Source organism: Lissotriton helveticus, chromosome 3_1 (assembly GCF_964261635.1).
Source record: "Lissotriton helveticus chromosome 3_1, aLisHel1.1, whole genome shotgun sequence".
Lineage (NCBI taxonomy): Eukaryota > Metazoa > Chordata > Amphibia > Caudata > Salamandridae > Lissotriton > Lissotriton helveticus.
In genome coordinates, this window is record NC_136061.1 from 386858431 (window position 1) to 386876620 (window position 18190).

Below are 18190 nucleotides of genomic sequence, written 5' to 3' on the forward strand. Positions count from 1 at the left end.
ATTTAAATATTCATAAATTACACCCATTTGAGCATCGAGAAATAGTGCCACTTTAGATTAACTGTTGTAATGTGACACACACTGTAAGACCAGCACCCACTGACAGTCTGGCTTCACTATTTTCTATAAGGCTCACAGTGATATACTAGGGGCTAGCATTGTCTGATAGAAGTATTGGTGTTACGGCAAGAGTGAGGTGGCCGGCATCAGCCCCTCTCGTAACACAACAACTGCTCCGGGCTCTGAGTAGGCTAATGGTGAGCAGAGCCATGATTGATGCAGAGAGCCTCCCTGTCCTGTCAGTCGGCCAGTTCACTGGTCAAGGAGGGGAGATCTGCGGCTCTGCAGAAGCAAGGAGGTCCACAAGATAAGTCAAGTTTCTAGACCCCTGGGGTGGGAGCCTTCGCTTGCTGAGCTCAGAAACAAAGCTTTTCCTGGGCGGAGGTGTTCACACCTACCCCAGTTCAGGAAGAGCCATCTGTGGCAGGGGAGCTTCAAAGGCCTTACCGCCATTGTAACATGACCCCCCTCCCAGCCTTTCCTGCTATCGGGAGCAGGCCCCCTTCCTGTCTCTCCTCCTTTCCAATGAGAAGACAGGCAGGAAACATTAGAAAAGCCCAGATGGTGTTCCCACATCTACCAACTCCACCCCTCAGGTGGGGGATGTGAGATGAAGCCCACTCTTCAGTGCCCGCCATCTTGCAGATAGCCAACACTCTCCAATCAGTATAAGGGATTGTGCGAACTCCCCCATGTGGGGTTACACACCAAGAGTGTAGTAACCCTAAGTTCAGTAGCCCATTGATCCCTAAAACACCCCTAAAACGCCCCCTAAATACAGTATTTAGGGGGCTGCCCTGAACCAAGAAGACAGATTTCCGCAACCTACGAAGAAGAAGGATGAAAGAAGATGCCCAGCAGTGGAGACCGCAGAGAACAACTGACTTGGCCCGTCTTCAGTTTCCAGAGATCTTGCACCAAAAGTCACCTTGTCCTGCAGCCTGCGACCACCAGAACCCCTGGGGGGACTGACTGCCTTCCACAAAGACTGGATCTCCTGTGAACAGCGGCACTGTTCTAAAGAAACAACCAAGGAAGACTCTAAGCCTGCTGAGGACAAAGAAACCCGATGCCTGGAACCACCACTGCACCTGACGCCTAGGGCCCGAGTCCGAGTGGCCCGCAAGTCCCAGCAAGGTCCCCCAGCGCTCCAGAATCTGAGTCTACCATTGGTTGACCCCTCCAGGACTCCCTGACATTGCCTGCAGCCTCTGCATGAGGCCCCACCAACCGCAAGTGGCCGAGTAAGCTGAAATCCGACCTCGAAAGACACCCCTGCATCCAGCAGCCACACGCCCTGGAGAAAAGAACCTGAGGTGCACTTACGTGTACCCGAGCCCTCCAACTTACCTGCCCAGTTGTTGGTTCCTCCGGGAATACTTCCTGGACTGGGCCTGCAGCCAAAATCCAAAACAGGCAATCCCCATTGAAAACAACAGGGCATCCGACGCCAAGACAGCACCCTGCACCCGGCCGCCCCTGTGCCACTGTGGGCGCACCTTGTGTGCTAACTCGGATCCCCCTTTGCCCTGAGCTTAAGTCCAGGTGCTTTGCTCCCACAACCTTGTGGCCTGCTCGTGAGCAGCCACCAACTGCGGCTCCCCATCTCTCATTGGATAACATTGGGCCTCAGCACTCTGCACCTGGCTGCCCCAGTGCTGCTAAGGGTGCTTTGAGAGTGCATCCTCGACGCTGGGGGAACACAGTTTCTAACCCCAGAAACCCAACTCCCACCAACAAATACTTACCTGTAAACCAATAACTTAATTTCCTCACATAGGATTGCATTGACTGCTTTTCTTTGAAAAGTCTTCTAAGGGTGGAGTTGGTTTGTATGAAACCTAGAATAACTGCATATGTGTAAAACCTGCATCACTTACCTTTTGTCTAGGGAATGTCTCAGTGTGATATTGAGGCATATCACACTGATTAGCAAAAGTAACTTACAAAGTAATCCAAGAAGTAACATGCACAGTAATCTATAAAGCAACTGAAAAGTAATGTTGAACTGTTGACTTACCTGTAAATTAGAGGCTAACCCCCTGTTTTTTTCTTCTGATTGCACTTTTTCATTTTTTCATTTTCACGTCCTCAGGTCAGGGTGGGCCTTAGCGCGCCCATAGCGCCGAGGTACAACACTTAGGTCCTGACGAATGCCAGGTAACTAACAACACGATGGCAGAAACATGTTTACCCTACTTAAGAGGAAGCAGCCAAACAATCACTTTGGCACCCTTCCCACGCCTTGTTTTTAATGTTTGATTGGCTACCCAATAAAAAATATTTTTCGTGACACAATCAAGACATTTTTAAATAAATCACATTTTCACCCTTCACAAAACACAAAAAAACAGCTCCGCAGTAACTCTGGCGTCGAAGCACACCGGGGAGGCACTCGGTCTCTCCCAGTGGGGTCCGCTGATGAAGCATGTCACCAACCAGGTTGGTGAGTGAGGGCCTTCTATATAAATCTAAACAGATTTATACATCTATCCTCATGCTCCCTTTCTTGAATTATTAGTAGTCATACTCTTCCGTTGTTTATACTACATATTTGGGGGACCAAGAGTGTTTTCTCTCCAATATCCCTCTCTCTCTTGTTGATTACAAATTACCTGTAAATCAACCCACTGCATTTGAACTTGCATTCAACTGTAATTCACTGCATAAACATTGCAAAGTATTATTTCACTTACCTGCACCAGGCCTGGCTTGGTTCTAGAAATAAAATAACCAAATAATATTTTTATACAAGCATATTGGTCTGAGTTCAGTCTTTGAGTGTGTGACATCATTTCCCGCCTGAGTTTGTACAATAAATGCTTAACACTATCCTCTGATAAAGCCTTAATGATCGCCCACCCTACAACAAATAGAGAGTACGGTATTATCTACTTTTACCTCTGCCTACCTTTGGGATTCCACTGGACTCTGTGCACACTGTATCTTACTTTGGTATAGTATATACAGAGCTAACTTCCTACACTTTGCTAGTGCTTGCCATAGTCTTTTATAGAACGCTCCACCTTGGAATCAATATGTTTGTATGGCGTCAGTCATAGACAATGTGTTATGCATCTTTTAATTGAATATGGCAACTGCAAAGTATTGAAGGGAAGCCACTAGCTCATGAAAATAATCCCGATAAAAAATTAAAGGGATCAAAGACTCACTCAGCACCCCAGCCATCTTCTTGAACCATCGTGTTGCACTTTCTCATGCTCGAACCACCCCAAGCTGTGAGTAAAACCTCTACTCCAGCTTCCAGATATTTGGTTAGCTTACAAAGCGAATTTCCAACACAGCCTGTGCCCCCAGCCAGTCCAATCCAGACCAATCTTCCTTCTGTGCAGGGAAGGGACACCGTTGTTTTGGCAAATGCTTGAATAGGGCCCCTTGTCCTCCCAGCAGGCTATTGCTATAAACTGGCAGCAAAGATGGCATTGTCGAACTCTGTAAAGCACCTGAAATAAATAAACTCTATTTTTTTCCTTTTTAGCTCTACCTACCACATGAATATGGACTCCCCGTTTTGCATCTCACTTAAGGATGTGGAAGAAGCTCACACATATCTCCAGGACAAGGTTCATTTGACCCCAGTTTTGACCAGCTCGAGCCTGAATCGGACCACAGGCCGCAACCTCTTCTTCAAGTGTGAAATCTTCCAGAAGACCGGATCATTCAAGGTAAGCATCGAAGAGGTTAGGCACAAGCACAGGAAGACTCAAGAACAGCAGCATTGACATTGAGACTAACGGAAGTAATGCTCTTGCAACAAAGTCAGTCCAAACAACCATGACAGCAAAGACACAAGATAGACAGACTTGGGACTCTGGGTAGGAATCAAGGAGAACAAGCTCTGAATCCAAGAAAAAACGAATAGGGGACAGGCCTTGCTATACACAAGGATTCTCAGAGGACCTTCCCTGGTATAAAAAAAGAGAGGTTCTGGCATCAATATAAGATAAAGGAGGAGTGAGGCTCAAGTGTGAGCGCCTGTCATAAAGAAAGATGCAAGGCTTACCATCTCTGGCACCAAGGTTCGACTCCTGACAGTTACCCTAGCATCATCACCTTCTGGCATATACCTTAACCACGAATCACCAAGTAGAGGTTTTTCTTAAGAGGCCAGTGATTTTGAAAAGCGAGCAGGACTAGGCGATCTACCCTGGGCATTTTACCCCGCCCATTCACCTATCCTAAAAACATTTGAAAGTGTTTCTGTACCCTGGTCTCTTTTATCTATTCCCTAATCCTGGCCCCCTTACCTATGCCTGTCTCCATTAGCTCGGCCCCAGTCCACTTTGCACACTTCACCTGTACGCCACTCCCCTTCCCTATAATAAGCCTCTGCAAGTGCCCTGTTGTTCATCTCCTGTGCCCTGGTTCCATTCATTTCTGCGCCCATTGGCCTTCTCTATTCCTTTATCCCATTTTGGTTGCACTAATAGAAGCAGATATGTTTGCACTCCCAAATGTTATTGTACTTTGTTTTTTCCAGATCCGAGGGGCTTTGAATGCAGTTAGAAGTCTTTCTGCTGGAGGAGAAGGAAAGCCAAAGGCTGTTGTGACTCATAGCAGCGGGAACCACGGACAGGCTCTTGCCCTGGCAGCAAAAATGTCAGGTCAGACCACGTGCATCTTTAAACCACGTGCATATTTGGGGCCCATTGGGGAACGGGGGGGGGGGAAGCAAAACACTGACCAGAGACACCAATGAAGTGTGGTAAAGGCCGCTTTATTGGAAGCAGGTGCATCCTACACAATGAGTTCCTTGGCCTGCGCCGCACAAAACTAGGCCTCACTAAATATGCAATTTCCAGACACCCCCCCACCCCCTCCCCTAAATAGGTTCCCCCAATCCGCAACAGTAAACAATTAGCAAAACGTCAATTTGCCTCTCCACCTGGCTACACACTTTATTGTGCTTGACCTACCCCCCGATAATCCAAACAGATCTCCTACACTTCCCACCTATCTTAGGAAAAACTGCCCCCAGAGGTAGAAATCACACCCACACCTGCTCCAGCGACACGACGAACCCCGCAACCATCAACAAACCCCATTGCACCGGCCTCCAATAAACCTTCCCAAAGCTCCCCCGAAAACCCCCCAACAACAAACCCAAAACACCCTGAAAAAAGGGGAATCACCTCGCCCTTGGCCCCCACCCCCCCCCCCTTTCACTGTCAGAAAACACCAGGGAGGGAGGGAGGGTAAATAAATTTGTCCGCCACCCCCCGCCCGGCAGCTGGGGAACCCAAACGAAATGGTGGCCTGCACAACGAAATGGCCGGTTTTAAAGGGGCACCAGCCCAAAAGCAGCCCAAACTTGCCCCGCCCCCAACCCAAAGCACCAACCCGCCAAACCAGCCCACGGACGGTGCTGGCACTACCCCGCCCCTTCCCCTGCCCCAAAATCCCCCGGGTGGGGCAGGCCTCCCGCTGGTTGGCCGCCCCCCCCCAAAGCCCCATTAAACGCATTTCCATGGACAAGAGAATTGTAAACAGACCAGCGGTAGAGAGGAGAAGAATTATTGTAAATACAAAGGATGCACTGAAGTCTATAGTTTATGCTGTTGCAGCTGACATTGGCATAGGTGCATTAGATGAGCAGATGAGCATGAGGGGACACTATCTGCAGGGAAAGGCCATGCTAGAAGGACATGTCAGTCCGTATCAGATGCAAATATCTGTCATAATTCATAGTTGATTTCAGGCCTTTTCCATTCTAGGGATTCCTGCATGCGTCGTGGTTCCAAGCACAGCACCATCCTGTAAGAAGGCGGCAATCTTGGGTTACGGAGCGCAGGTGGTGGAATGTGAGCCAAACGATGAGGTAGCTGATAAAGCCTTGGCATTTCATGTACTGCAGTGTATCATATGCCAGCAAAATAAGTATAATTATTCTTTGTAATCACAACTTGTCAGCTTTAACTTGCCAAGCCCTATAGTCCTCTGCATCCATCCACCAATTCACAGGCTGTACTACAATTACATACTTCATGCATGTTTGTGGCCGGTGGTGGCTTTTGGTAAACGATGCTTGTTGTCAAGGTAACTATCCTTTTGCTAGAGAAGAGAGCGCTATGCATTTTAAAACCACAGTTCTCTTTCTTAAGATCAGCTCTACTTTGACACTTGGTCAATTTGGTTTCATAAAACTACAAGCATTGATAAAGCCAATAGATTGCACCTATGCAAGAGCTTTTGGCTTTGTTAATGTCTTTCTGCTATGTTATACAGCAGCATTGCTGCTGTTTATAATGGCAAAAGGTAGGGAAAAAAGTGCTATCCCCAAATGCAAGGCAGTGCGCGCAACGAAATTTGTTTAATTTATTTATATGTTTACTTACCTGCAACCCTCCATAATCCATAGATTACTACCCCCCACCCTGCCCCTCCTTCTCCCCACATCACCGCCCGGCAGGTACTCCTCTACCGACCGCGGCTGCTACTAGTACTTTCATGGTTGACCAACTGAGCGCATGCGCTTAGACAGACAATCGTCATTTTGGTGCAACCGTTGGCCATAGAGTGCAGCGCCAAGTTAATTATAACATGAGTCCACGGTGCACATGCTGCCCCGCACTAATAAGCGACTAGTGTCGGGCAGTGCTGTTCCTATAGGGACGCAGGCTCTGCATATGGAGGTGCCATTTTGGAACGGGATGTTTTATTATGCATGAACACTGCACCTGCAGAGTTAAAGGCAGGGTTCTGGGCTAATAGTTTGAATCTGCGATCACATTGGATAAGCCAAGAAGCAGCCCGAATTGCCACCACTGAGCACAAGAACTATATGAGTATTGCTTTTGAGGGGCTGCATTAACAAGTCGTTCTGCCTGACCCACTGTGGAAATGGGAAGCATGCCCCTTAGAAGATGGCAATGGCTGAAAGACGCCTCACAACCTGTCGCGGTGACGTCATTGGGTACGCGCCGTACCTCTCTGGACTAGAGTACCCCCACTATACCATCGGTAGGAACTACAGCTGAGATTAAGACGGGTATCTTTCAGAGGGGGGGATCGTGACGTTGGCTTGTATTGTCACAAGTTGCACTGCATATCATTGACCAACTGGGAGAGTGTAAACTGCATCGTTTTTATTGGGGTGGCCAATGTGGGCATGGGCTGTAGCAGTGCCTTGTGTCATTGTGTGATCAGTTGTGAGGGAATTTTATACTGCCAAGCTTTCAGTGCCCGGCACTTCCTGTCCAAGGCTTCGCACCTGTACGAGCTGTACAACTCTCGCTTTCAGTGGTACACGCTGCCTGTAGTGAGTCTTCTGTCACCACTGAATGTAGTTAGCCCGCATTCACCTGTGCATGCTGTCACCCTCTTCCCGTGGATGTCCTCTCTCAGCCTTCCGCTGCTGATCACTTCTCATTCCAGTTGCTGACCCCTAGTCCCACCCACGCTCTTATTTTAAAATTATTATTTTTGGGCTATGTGCTGCATGACTAAACTCTTATAAGGGCCCAAATGCGAGACCTATTGGCTACGCCAATGCTTGTTTTCTGTTGGGAGAGGGGTAGTGGAGGCATCAACATAGGAGAGGGGGCAGGTGGAATGGGATAAGCAAGAGCACTAAGAGATGCAACGTGATGCGCTAATAAGACATACTGTGTTGTGCTAACAGATGCAAAGTCCAACTGATGGAAGGTGGATCTTTAACAGAAATAAAGCAGTGTGCCAAAACATACACAGTGCAGCAGCAGATAAAAAGTGCAAAGCTAACAGTTTAATGTGGCCCTGATATGCCTCAAGGTGATGTAGAATAGAGACATCACTGTAAATGCACCCAAAGTTCCTAATCTTAGTTTTTTTCCACACTGCATAAACAGGCAAGATTTATATTAACATGCATTTTTCAGGGGGGGAGGGGGGTAGAGGGAATAGATGTACACAGAAAGCTGAAATGCTGAGCCAACTAGTACTAATTGAAATATGTTACACCCTCCTGGAAGGCTTTTTTTATTTATTTTTTATTTTTAATCCTCATATTGCGATTATATAGATAAGGAGGTTTCGGGAGTCTGATGATCTTTTGTGTTGCCTTTACCTTCACTGCCCCATGTATTGATCCATCAGTTTTTCTCCACTTACCCTTTATCGTTTCCAATAATACCATGGTTTAGTGGGGGAGCTAGCCAGTTTGGCTACTCGGGAGTGATGATTCCTGCCTGGTATTATTGTTGTCGCCTTAATCATTGGATTTATTTGTCCATAACCCAGTAAATAGTTACTAATTTGTTTGAAAGTGCTGTTCCCAGATTTCCCTCCTGGAAGGCATGCATATAATACTGAAATGCTGAGCTAACAATCACCAAATAAGACATGCATCACCTTCCTGGAAGATGTAGATATAGTCTTGGAATGCTGACAGCACAACCGACAACTAAAAATGACCCATCCTTCCTGGAAAGATGCATAAGCAGCTGAAATGCTGAGTCCATTATCATCATTTAAACACCCAGTCCCGCCCAAAAGAAGTGTCCTGGCCACTCGGTCGAGAGATTTCGTTTATGTAAATGATCTGATTAACTGAATGGCCTGATCACCTTTACAGGTCATATACCACTAACCTTGCTATGCAGCTGCACCAGAAGACAGTTTTCAGTCAATGCCCCCAGTGATCAACTGAACCGAAGCTCACGGGCAGCAGACGGTCCCTTTGCAAACAGCACGCCATCAGCAGCCATTCCAAATTAACAGCAATAATTTGAGACAAACCTTTTCATATGAAATGATGTGCAAAGAAAGAGCTTTGAACGAATAAGATTGTAAAATGTACAATAACCAGAGTTGTGTTGAGCTTGTGAACGACCCATGAGCGATGAGGGTGGATTTCATCCTCAGACGTTAACATGAAGGGTTTAGCTCATAGCAGTAACTGAACCCCATGTAGGGCAGCAGAGTGTACTCCTAATACAAGAAACACAAGGCAGAGTAGGAGGGGAGTCGGCCTTCACAGCCAGCAGCACTGACTAAAAAGTCTTGGTAAAACAGCCTCGAAAGAAAAGGTTACGGAGCATTCAAGTTTCCTGTTTCTTGAGGTGTTTCTAAATATTGGATGGTGTGGTCAGGTGTGAAAGCTGCTTTTTACTCATATACCCGCTGGCTGCAGCGAATCTCAATCAAGCCCTGAAGGCATCTGCAAACTGTTAGTCTGTTCTACAGTGAAAAGTCAGCACACCAAAACAAACAATCATTTGCAATGCAATCGGTCTCGCATTAGTAAAAGTTAGAAGTAACGTGATTGCAAATAACAATGTTTCTTAGCATTGTTTTTTTGTAAAATATATCCCAGCAGGAGCATAACCAATAAAAGAAAATCCAAGAAGCAAGGAAGGGGTGTAGGACCAAAGGCTCGTGTCTTTTTTTTTTATAGCTCAGACTGTAGTTTCTCGGTATATAAAAGTACAGGCTTACTGTAAATACAGGGCAAATGCGAAATCTAGTTTTACTGAAGTGCTGTGCAAGCGGTAACATATTTAATGCAGCAGCCCTAATTTTAGCTTTCGACCTGACTAAATAATGAAGTAATACTATTACAAAATGCGCCACATTATGCTGCATAATGTGGCTTTTGTGCCACATAATTTATTCAACACGGCTGCATAATTTGGCCCTTTCTTGCCGCATAATTCTAGTGGCTCTGCCTATAAGGCAATTAGGCAGTGCCAGATAGGCTGCTTTGTGAGAGCAATGAAAGGGCTGGTGTTTTGGCTGTTTATGTGCATGTTTTATGTTCTAGTGGGACAACAAGCCAACTGTTTTCAGAGGTGTTTTGTATAGTGTGCTGTCGGCACGTGATGGTTGAGATGCCTTTGCCAAAGTGGTGCCAAATCGCTTTACATGTGCACTGCTGTACATAGCTACTCACAACAGTTTATATTTTTGTAAAAGTATTTTATGCAGATTTATACTATGTGTAGAATAAAATAAACAGATAGAAACCACACACACACAGACAAAAGAAACATAGCAAATGAGACCGCCCTAAATGAATCATAAGAACTTAAAGCTGTCTTTCGTCACGATCTAGCTTATTAGTTAAGGAAGCCTACCAAATAATTAACTAACACAATAAAGTAAATACACTAGAATGTATTTTCTTTTGCCTTGTGACCTGCGCCAAGGCGAGTCTCATGACATGCAGTCTGCAGAGCAGGAATGCATAATGGTCTGTAAACTGCGGCACTCCTGGTGTGTTTAGAGGGGGCTGGGCGAGTGCTTAATGATCTTTTTTTTTTAGTTTTTTTTACAGAGTTTTATAAAGCGCGAACTTGACCCGAAGGTATCTGGTATCAGAGCGATTTACATAGCACCAGTTGCGTTACACAAGGACACGTTCATTTTTGTTAGGCACGTTTTGATGTTTGCTGGCTTCACTTATGGTGCACAGAATGGATTTAAAGTAGCTTTTTTTATGCGATACTCTCCCCCCGCAGGCATGAAATGTGCCTTTCAGTTTGACTTTATAATTAATCATTGGCAGGGGTCCTGAGAAATAATAACAAAAGAAAATATATGCCAGACAAAGTAAACTACAGCATGATATGGGTTCTTAAAAGTGGGAGGGGAGGAGAGAGTTGGAGAGAGAGGAAGAGTGAAGGGGGCGGGTGGGCAGCCAGTGAAGGGGAGATGGTGGGAGAGAAAAGAAACAGTGCTAAATAAAAATAAAAAGACGAGAAAGAGATGAGAAAAAGTGCTGAAAAAGAAAAGTCCACGACTGAGCATGCTGCCCTGCCGACCCAGAGCGATCTGTCAAAGATCCTAAAAGTTTTTTTTTTTTTTTCTCCATAAGCGTACTCTGCAGCCTTTAAAAGTTATCGAGGCTGCCCTCTCGCAGCCCATGGAGCCTAGCAAAACAAGCATTGGAATAGCCAATAGGCCTCGCTTTTGGGACATTATAAGTATTTAGTTATGCAGCACAATATCCTTGGTGCAACAACATTAACTGTTGCATGGTGAAACACTTTATAAGGTCCCAAAGGCGAGACCTATTGGCTATGCTAATGCTTCAACCGCTGTATGCAAGAGATGTGCATGCACTGTAAATGTTACGTGTATTTGTCTGTATGAGTCATTATTCGAATACTGATTTAAATAGCACATGCTAATGTATTTTTTCATTTTATTTTTGTAGCACTACTCATCCCAATGTAGGGTGTTACACAATACAATGAGCGTTACAATGTGTAAGAATTTCCTTATCGTCCATACTGGTAGGCATTAAATGTTAAGACTGCATGGTTGAGGAAACACAAATGTAACACATTTATTGGGATTGTCGGTACTTATAAGACTATATCACTGCCCAAAGGAGCCCTTTTTAGTAGCCCCCGAATAACGAAAGACTGAGAAAAAATAAGTTTTACACCCATTAACCAACCCTCTATGCTCCATTATGAGTCAAAGCTGTGACTGGACAAAACACAGATATCTCCAGCAAGTGTGTTAACCACCACAGTTATATCACTATCAATATTCCCTGAAAATTGCTACACACACAGAGATCGATACAGAAGGTTTCTTAGCCTGATAAGATTCTTTAAAATGAAGCCTCTTTGTGTCTAATTAAGCCAGAACAGATTAATTGTCGCATTTATGTTTATTGGCAATTTATTTACCACAGAGTTTAAAATAACATATAAATTAACTGTCAGACTAAGCTTTTTATGACTCCTCCTAACCTCGTGACTCCACCTCTTTCCCACTGCCACAGCATGACCTCACTTTATGGACTCTCGGAATATACTTTTTCCAAGTTCAAGTTCAAAAATGTATATAGCGCACTACTCACCCAGAGGGTCTCAAGGCGCTTGAGGAGGCGGTAGTAATTACTTATCGAATATCCAAGTTTTTAATTGCTTTCTGAAGGAGAGGTGGTTCTGAGTTAGGCGGAGGTGGGTGGGGAGAGAATTCCAGGTCTTGGCCGCTAGGTAGGAGAAGGATCTTCCCCCCATGGTGGATCTGTGGATGCGAGGGATGACGGCGAGGGCTTGGTTGGATGAACGAAGTTGGCGGGTGGGGGTGTAGAAGGACAGTCTTGCGTTGAGGCATTCGGGTCCTAGGTTATAGAGGGCTTTGTGTGCGTGGGTGAGGAGACGGAACCTTATTCTCTTGTTGACGGGGAGCCAGTGGAGATCTTTCAGGTGGCCGGAAATGTGATCTTGCGAGGGATGTCCAATACGAGTCTTGCTGATGCGTTTTGGATGCGTTGGAGTTTTTTCTGTAGTTTGGCTGTGGTTCCGGCGTAGAGGGTGTTTCCGTAATCCAGTTGGCTGGTGACCAGTGCGTGAGTGACCGTCTTTCTTGTTTCAGTGGGGATCCAGCGGAAGACTTTTTTGAGCATGCGTAGGATGTTGAAGCAGGATGATGTGACGGCATTGGCTTGTCTGGTCATCGAGAGGGAGGAGTCCAGGATGAAGCCCAGGTTACGTGCGTGATCCGTTAGAATGGGGGCGGTTCCCAAGGCTGGTGGCCACCAGGAGTCATCCCAGGCCGAGGGGGATGACCCTAAGATGAGGACTTCCGTTTTGTCCGAGTTCAGTTTTAAACGGCTGTTCTTCATCCACTCGGCTACATCTTTCATTCCGTCGTGGAGGTTGGTTTTGGCTGTGTTCGGGTCTTTGGTGAGGGAGAGGATCAGCTGGGTGTCGTCTGCGTAGGAGATGATGTTGAGGTTGTGTTGGCGCGCGATGGCTGCGAGGGGACTCATGTAGATGTTGAAGAGGGTTGGACTGAGTGATGATCCTTGTGGTACGCCACAGATGACTGCTTTGGCTTCTGATTTGAAGGGAGGAAGGCGAACTCTCTGGGTTCTTCCGGCGAGGAATGAGATGATCCAGTCCAAAGCAATTCCTTGTATTCCGATGTTGCTGAGGCATTGTATTAGGGTGTTATGACAGACTGTGTCGAAGGCTGCGGAGAGGTCAAGTAAGATGAGAGCAACTGTTTCTCCGTTGTCCAGTAGTGTTCGGATGTCGTCTGTTGCTGCGATGAGGGCGGTTTCGGTGCTGTGTTTGGCTCGGAAGCCGGATTGTGAAGGGTCGAGGGATTTGTTGGATTCAAGGAAGGCGGCGAGCTGATTATTGACGGCTTTCTCAATGACTTTGGCAGGGAATGGGAGGAGCGAGATGGGGCGGTAGTTCTTAAGTTCAGTGGGGTCTGCTGTGGGTTTCTTCAAGAGGGCGCTGAGTTCGGCATGTTTCCAGCTTTCCGGGAAGGTAGCGGAGTTGAAAGAACTGTTGATGACGTCGCGGAGATGGGGTGCGATGATGGAGTCTGCTTTGTTGAAAATGTGGTGGGGGCATGGGTCGGTAGGCGATCCTGAGTGGATGGAATTCATCAGGCGGATGGTGTCTTTGGTGGTGATTGTGTTCCAGGCGTAGAGGATGTTAGAGGGCGGTGTTGGTTCGGAAATGGGTGAGGCGGGCATGTCGTCGGACTGGTTGTTGAAGCTGTTATGTATATCGGCGATTTTATTGTGGAAGAATGAGGATAGAGAGTCGCAGAGGTCTTGGGAGGGAGAAATATCGTTTGTGCCGGCTGTGGGGTTGGTGAATTCTTTGACAATGTTGAATAGTTCCTTGCTGTTTTGGGCATTGTTGTCAAGTCAATCCTTGAAAGCGGATTTCTTGGTGGATCGGATCAGTTGATGGTGTTTGCGGGTGGCGTTCTTGAGGGTGGCTAGGTTGTCATTGGTTGGGTTTTTTCTCCAGGTTTTCTCGAGAGAACGACAGAACTTCTTGGATTTTTTAAGGTCATCGTTGAACCAGGGGGCTTTTTTGCTGCCTTGCTTGATTAGATGGTTTTTGAGGGGTGCTAGTTCGTCAGCGCTGTGGGTGATCCACTGTGTGAAGTTGGTGGCTGCTTGGTTAGGGTCCGATGAATTGGCAGGGGGGTTTTAGTGAAGCGATGCGAAGAGCTGGTCGGTGGTGATTTTGTTCCAATTTCTTCGGGGAATGGGTTGGGGGGGTTGTGTGTCGTGGGTTTTTTGTAATTGAAGTGTATGCAGCTGTGGTCCGTTCAATGGAAAGTTGTGGTGTGATCGAAGGAGATGTGCTTGCTGGAGGTGAAGATAGGGTCAAGCGTATGTCCGGCCGAGTGGGTGGGGCTGTCTACCAGTTGTGTGAGTCCTAGATTGGTCATGTTATCCAGAAGGGTGGTGGTGTTGTTGTCGTTTTTCTTTTCCAGGTGGAAGTTGAGGTCTCCCAGAAGAATGTAGTTTTCGGAGGAGAGGGCATGTGGGCTGATGAAGTCAGTGATGTCTTCGCTGAATTGCGTGCGGGGGCCAGGGAGTCTGTAGATGAGTGTGCCTCTGAGTGTGGTATTGTGGTCGGTGTGAATCTGGAAGTGAAGGTGTTCGGCAGAAGCGAGGTTGTCATCGGAACTGGTCGTGATGCGGATGGTGTTCTTATGGACGATGGCGATGCCTCCTCCTGTTTGGTTGGTACGATCCTTTCGGATGATCTTGTAGGCTTCTGGGATGGCTATGGCGATATCGGGTGCTGATGAGGCGTTCATCCATGTTTCTGTGAGGAAGGCGACGTCCGGCGATGTAGTGTCGAGTAGGTTCCAGAGTTCGATGGAGTGTCTGTGGACTGAGCGGGTGTTGATCAGGATGCACTTTAGGTGGTTAGTATTGGATTTCTGTTTGGAGTTTGTGGATTTGGTGTGGGTCCTGATGCAGTCGAATTTGCAGGAACGGCAGGTGAAGGGACCATGGGTGTGTCCAGGGGCGGCTTGATAGCAGTTTAGGAGTCGGCCAGGGTTAAGGGCGGAGAGGGTTGCGGCGTCATAAGTAATGCGGGCGGATTGGGAAATGCGGGGGCCAGGGGGTCTGGCGCTGGGCGCGGTCCAGGCGCGGACGGGCGTAGACGGGCTTACCTTTGGCGCGCCTTCGGCGCGCATGGGGCGCGACCGCTGCGCGTAAATGCATCAGTCATAAGTGGATAGTGGGAGGGGGAGGGGCGAGGGAGGATCAGCTGGGAGGCGGGGAGCGGGGCGGAGAGCCGGGCTGGGGGTCACAACAACAACACAAAATGGCTGCAAGCCAAAAGGCGGCCGGGAAGCGCTTGGTACAGGTACAGGTAATGGAGGTCACAACAACACCAGTGAGATCGGCACAATCAGGCGCGATTCTGCAAGCAGGCACAGGCAGCAATGTCAAATTATTAAATAATTAATGAGCAGTCTAGCGGCACAGCGTGGCAATGAAATCTAAGGCAGAGGCAGCAATGTCCAATCAATCAGCAAACAATGCGCAGTCTTTCAATTAAGTGATGGCAGAGCGGCTTAATCCAAAACGAGTTCAGCAGAAGCAGCGCGAGCAGCGCTACGATACCAGGTTAAGGCTGAGGAGCTGCGAGGGGAGCGACCTCCTTCGAGGGTCTCAGGGCGGTCACTTCCTCAGGGGGGCATTTCCATTTCCAACACTGCAATGCATTCAGTATGACTAAAAGAAACATAGGGACATTTGCTACCAAATGAAATGGTCCATTCAGACTAAAGATTTGCCACGGAATAGATAAAGCAAGTGGGTACCTGCCCTCCTTAGGCGCAAGTTGGGTGCGAAACAAATGTCTAAGTCATCCCAACCATAACAAACAAAACAGAGAAAAATGATATCAAACAAAATATCAATATTTCTTTTCCGGATTTAAGGAATGTGATGATAGCCCTTTAGATAAATACAGACTTGCTCAAAAACAAGTTCACACCGGTTCTTACTGAGGACCGGCCTGACTTCATGCGCTCAGCACAGGACTTCATGCTTTGGTCATGAGTTCTTCCGACAGTTCTTCCGACATAAGTTCAGTATTAGGGAGACACTATTAATATGTGTGAGGTGAAAGGAAAAAGTACGGAAAGCAATTCCCTGCTCGCCGGGCATGAAAGGGTGCCCAGAGAGAGGCGCTTAATTACCCATGACAACAAATGAAAGGCAGAAAAGGCAGATGGTCGTGAGTGCACGCGCACATGCACTCAAGCTTGTAGCCAGCCAGCCAGCAAACCCCTGGGTAGCACTTTTGAGATCCCCTTTACTATAAGTCGAGCCACAGCGCATGCGCTGTTCTAGGCTCGACCTAACGAGCCACAGCGCATGCGCTGTTCTAGGCTTGACCTAAAAAACAAGCACCTCATCTACTCACATTATAGAAGAAATTACCTGCAGGCAACCTAATTGTTATTTATAAATAGTTGCAGAGCCGTAATCTAATACTTCTTATTAAAAACGACTGTTTGCTGAACCTGATCTGCTAAAAAAAAAAACGCAAACATGAAATTGGTATACATTTTAAAGCATGTTGAGTCTGGAAAATAGAGCTGTTGGTCAGCACAAAGAGCATTTGAAAAGTATGGAATGTGACGTCCTTAGAGGACTCACCATGGTTCGGATGATAGAAATGCCCAACTTTTTGAGCTCACTAATAGATACACAATATCGAAAAAGCAGAGGTTGCAGCGCTTCCTTCTCATCATGTCTCTTGAGCTCTTTACCTCGACTCAAGCCGTGACCTCCGACATCACCAGAGACATTTAAAACAAGCATTTGCAATGCAATAGGTCTCGCATTTACGCGAGTTTAAGCTATTGGCATTGTAAATTACAATCCCTTTAATTTATGTTTTAAAAAACAAAACTAATAGGCATTGTCTTTTACAATGCCAATAGCTTAAACTTGCGTAAATGCGAGACCTATTGCATTGCAAATGCTTGTAAAAAGTCTGTCTGCAGTTACAAACCTGTACGTGCGTAGCCTAGAAAGGAATACAGAACAAGAATGCAGATGTTTTCTTGTCACGAACATACAAGTAATGTGAAGTTTAGATGTGTTTTGTGTAACAGGTTTTTCAGTTTCTTTTTTCTAACAGTTTAACATTTTGAGCTGATTGTATTCTCCAAACTATTCAGCACTTAGTCGACTGTGTGTATAGAATGCACACAAAAACTACTGAAAGGCAGAGATAACAACAAAAGGTGACTTTTGATTGCCTCTGTGCCTATACCCCACTCCCCCCGCCCCCACACACACAGTCACACCACCAGGGCACTAGTCCTAAAAAAAGAAGTGGGGGAACTCTAACGTCATGACAGGAAGTGACGTCAAAAAAGGTGGCTTGCACCATCAGACTCCTTGCCTCCCCTAGCAACCCCTTAGATGCTATTGCATCAGAGAAGCCAGCGCGTGAGCAGCGTTCTGAATGAGCTCCGATCTCGCCGCAGAGAGGCCAAAGAGTTAATGTGTGGCTCCATTTGATCCAGTTATCGAGCTCCCGGTAAAATAAGTGGGGGCGCTGTCCACCGCGTGGTACCCCGGCTTAAGCCCTGCCCACCACCCCAAAGCAAGCACAGCTTTAGGGGAAAATGGAGCCTGAAGGGACGTGTGATGTGAAAAGATTAGATCAGCAACAATCCATGGCCCCCTCTCCGCTCGCAAGGCACAACCCAGGAGTGAATGACCACGGGGTTCACCTCTTTAAAGCGCTCTTTCTGAATTTAAGTTTTTAGCACGTTCAAGGTGGAGTATCAGGTGTTGGCGCTATGGAGAGGCTGAGAATTGAATGTTATGAAGTCTTAACTTCCGCTAGCCGCCTCATGAGAGGTCCTCTCAGGATTGCACTATATGTACACAACAGGGTTGCACTGTTGCAGTTTGCTTGGCTCGTATATTTACTTTCATAGACTGGCACTAACAGCTTTTATGTAATGCTCACAGGAGAGTGAGATGCTGTATCCTTCGAGGACTGATTCCTGTTATGTCGGTAGCCAACCTGCTCAAGAAACATAGGGCCAAATGTATCATTCCAAATTGCGATCGCAAACGCCGAAATTCACGGAATTTTGGCATTTGCGATCGCAATTGGGCTTTGTGGTATGTATGAAAGAAAAACCGCCTCGCAAAATAATGAATCGCAAAATTTGCGATTCCCTATTTTGCTATTGCATTTAGGGAATCGCAAATTGTGATTCCTTAAATGTAATGTAAGAAGCACAGAAAAAGTGCAATTTGGCCTTAAGGAAACGCAAATTACCTCCAACTTCATTTGCGATTTCTTTGAAAAATGCACTTTTTGCATTTTTCAAAGTGCCAATTAGGGCATGTATGTGTGCC

The 18190-nt window shown here is 46.6% G+C and overlaps 1 protein-coding gene across 1 annotated transcript in view; it reads left to right on the forward strand.

Moving 5' to 3' along the window:
• The window catches only part of LOC144822509 (serine racemase-like), a 127235-nt gene that overhangs the window by 44023 nt on the left and 65022 nt on the right, over window positions 1-18190 (forward strand). Inside the window, exons 2-4 of the mRNA XM_078680131.1 lie at window positions 3560-3746; window positions 4562-4685; window positions 5796-5899. Of these exons, the coding sequence (XP_078536257.1) occupies window positions 3573-3746; window positions 4562-4685; window positions 5796-5899 (402 nt within the window). The 5' untranslated portion in view covers window positions 3560-3572. The remainder of the gene's footprint in view (window positions 1-3559; window positions 3747-4561; window positions 4686-5795; window positions 5900-18190) is intronic.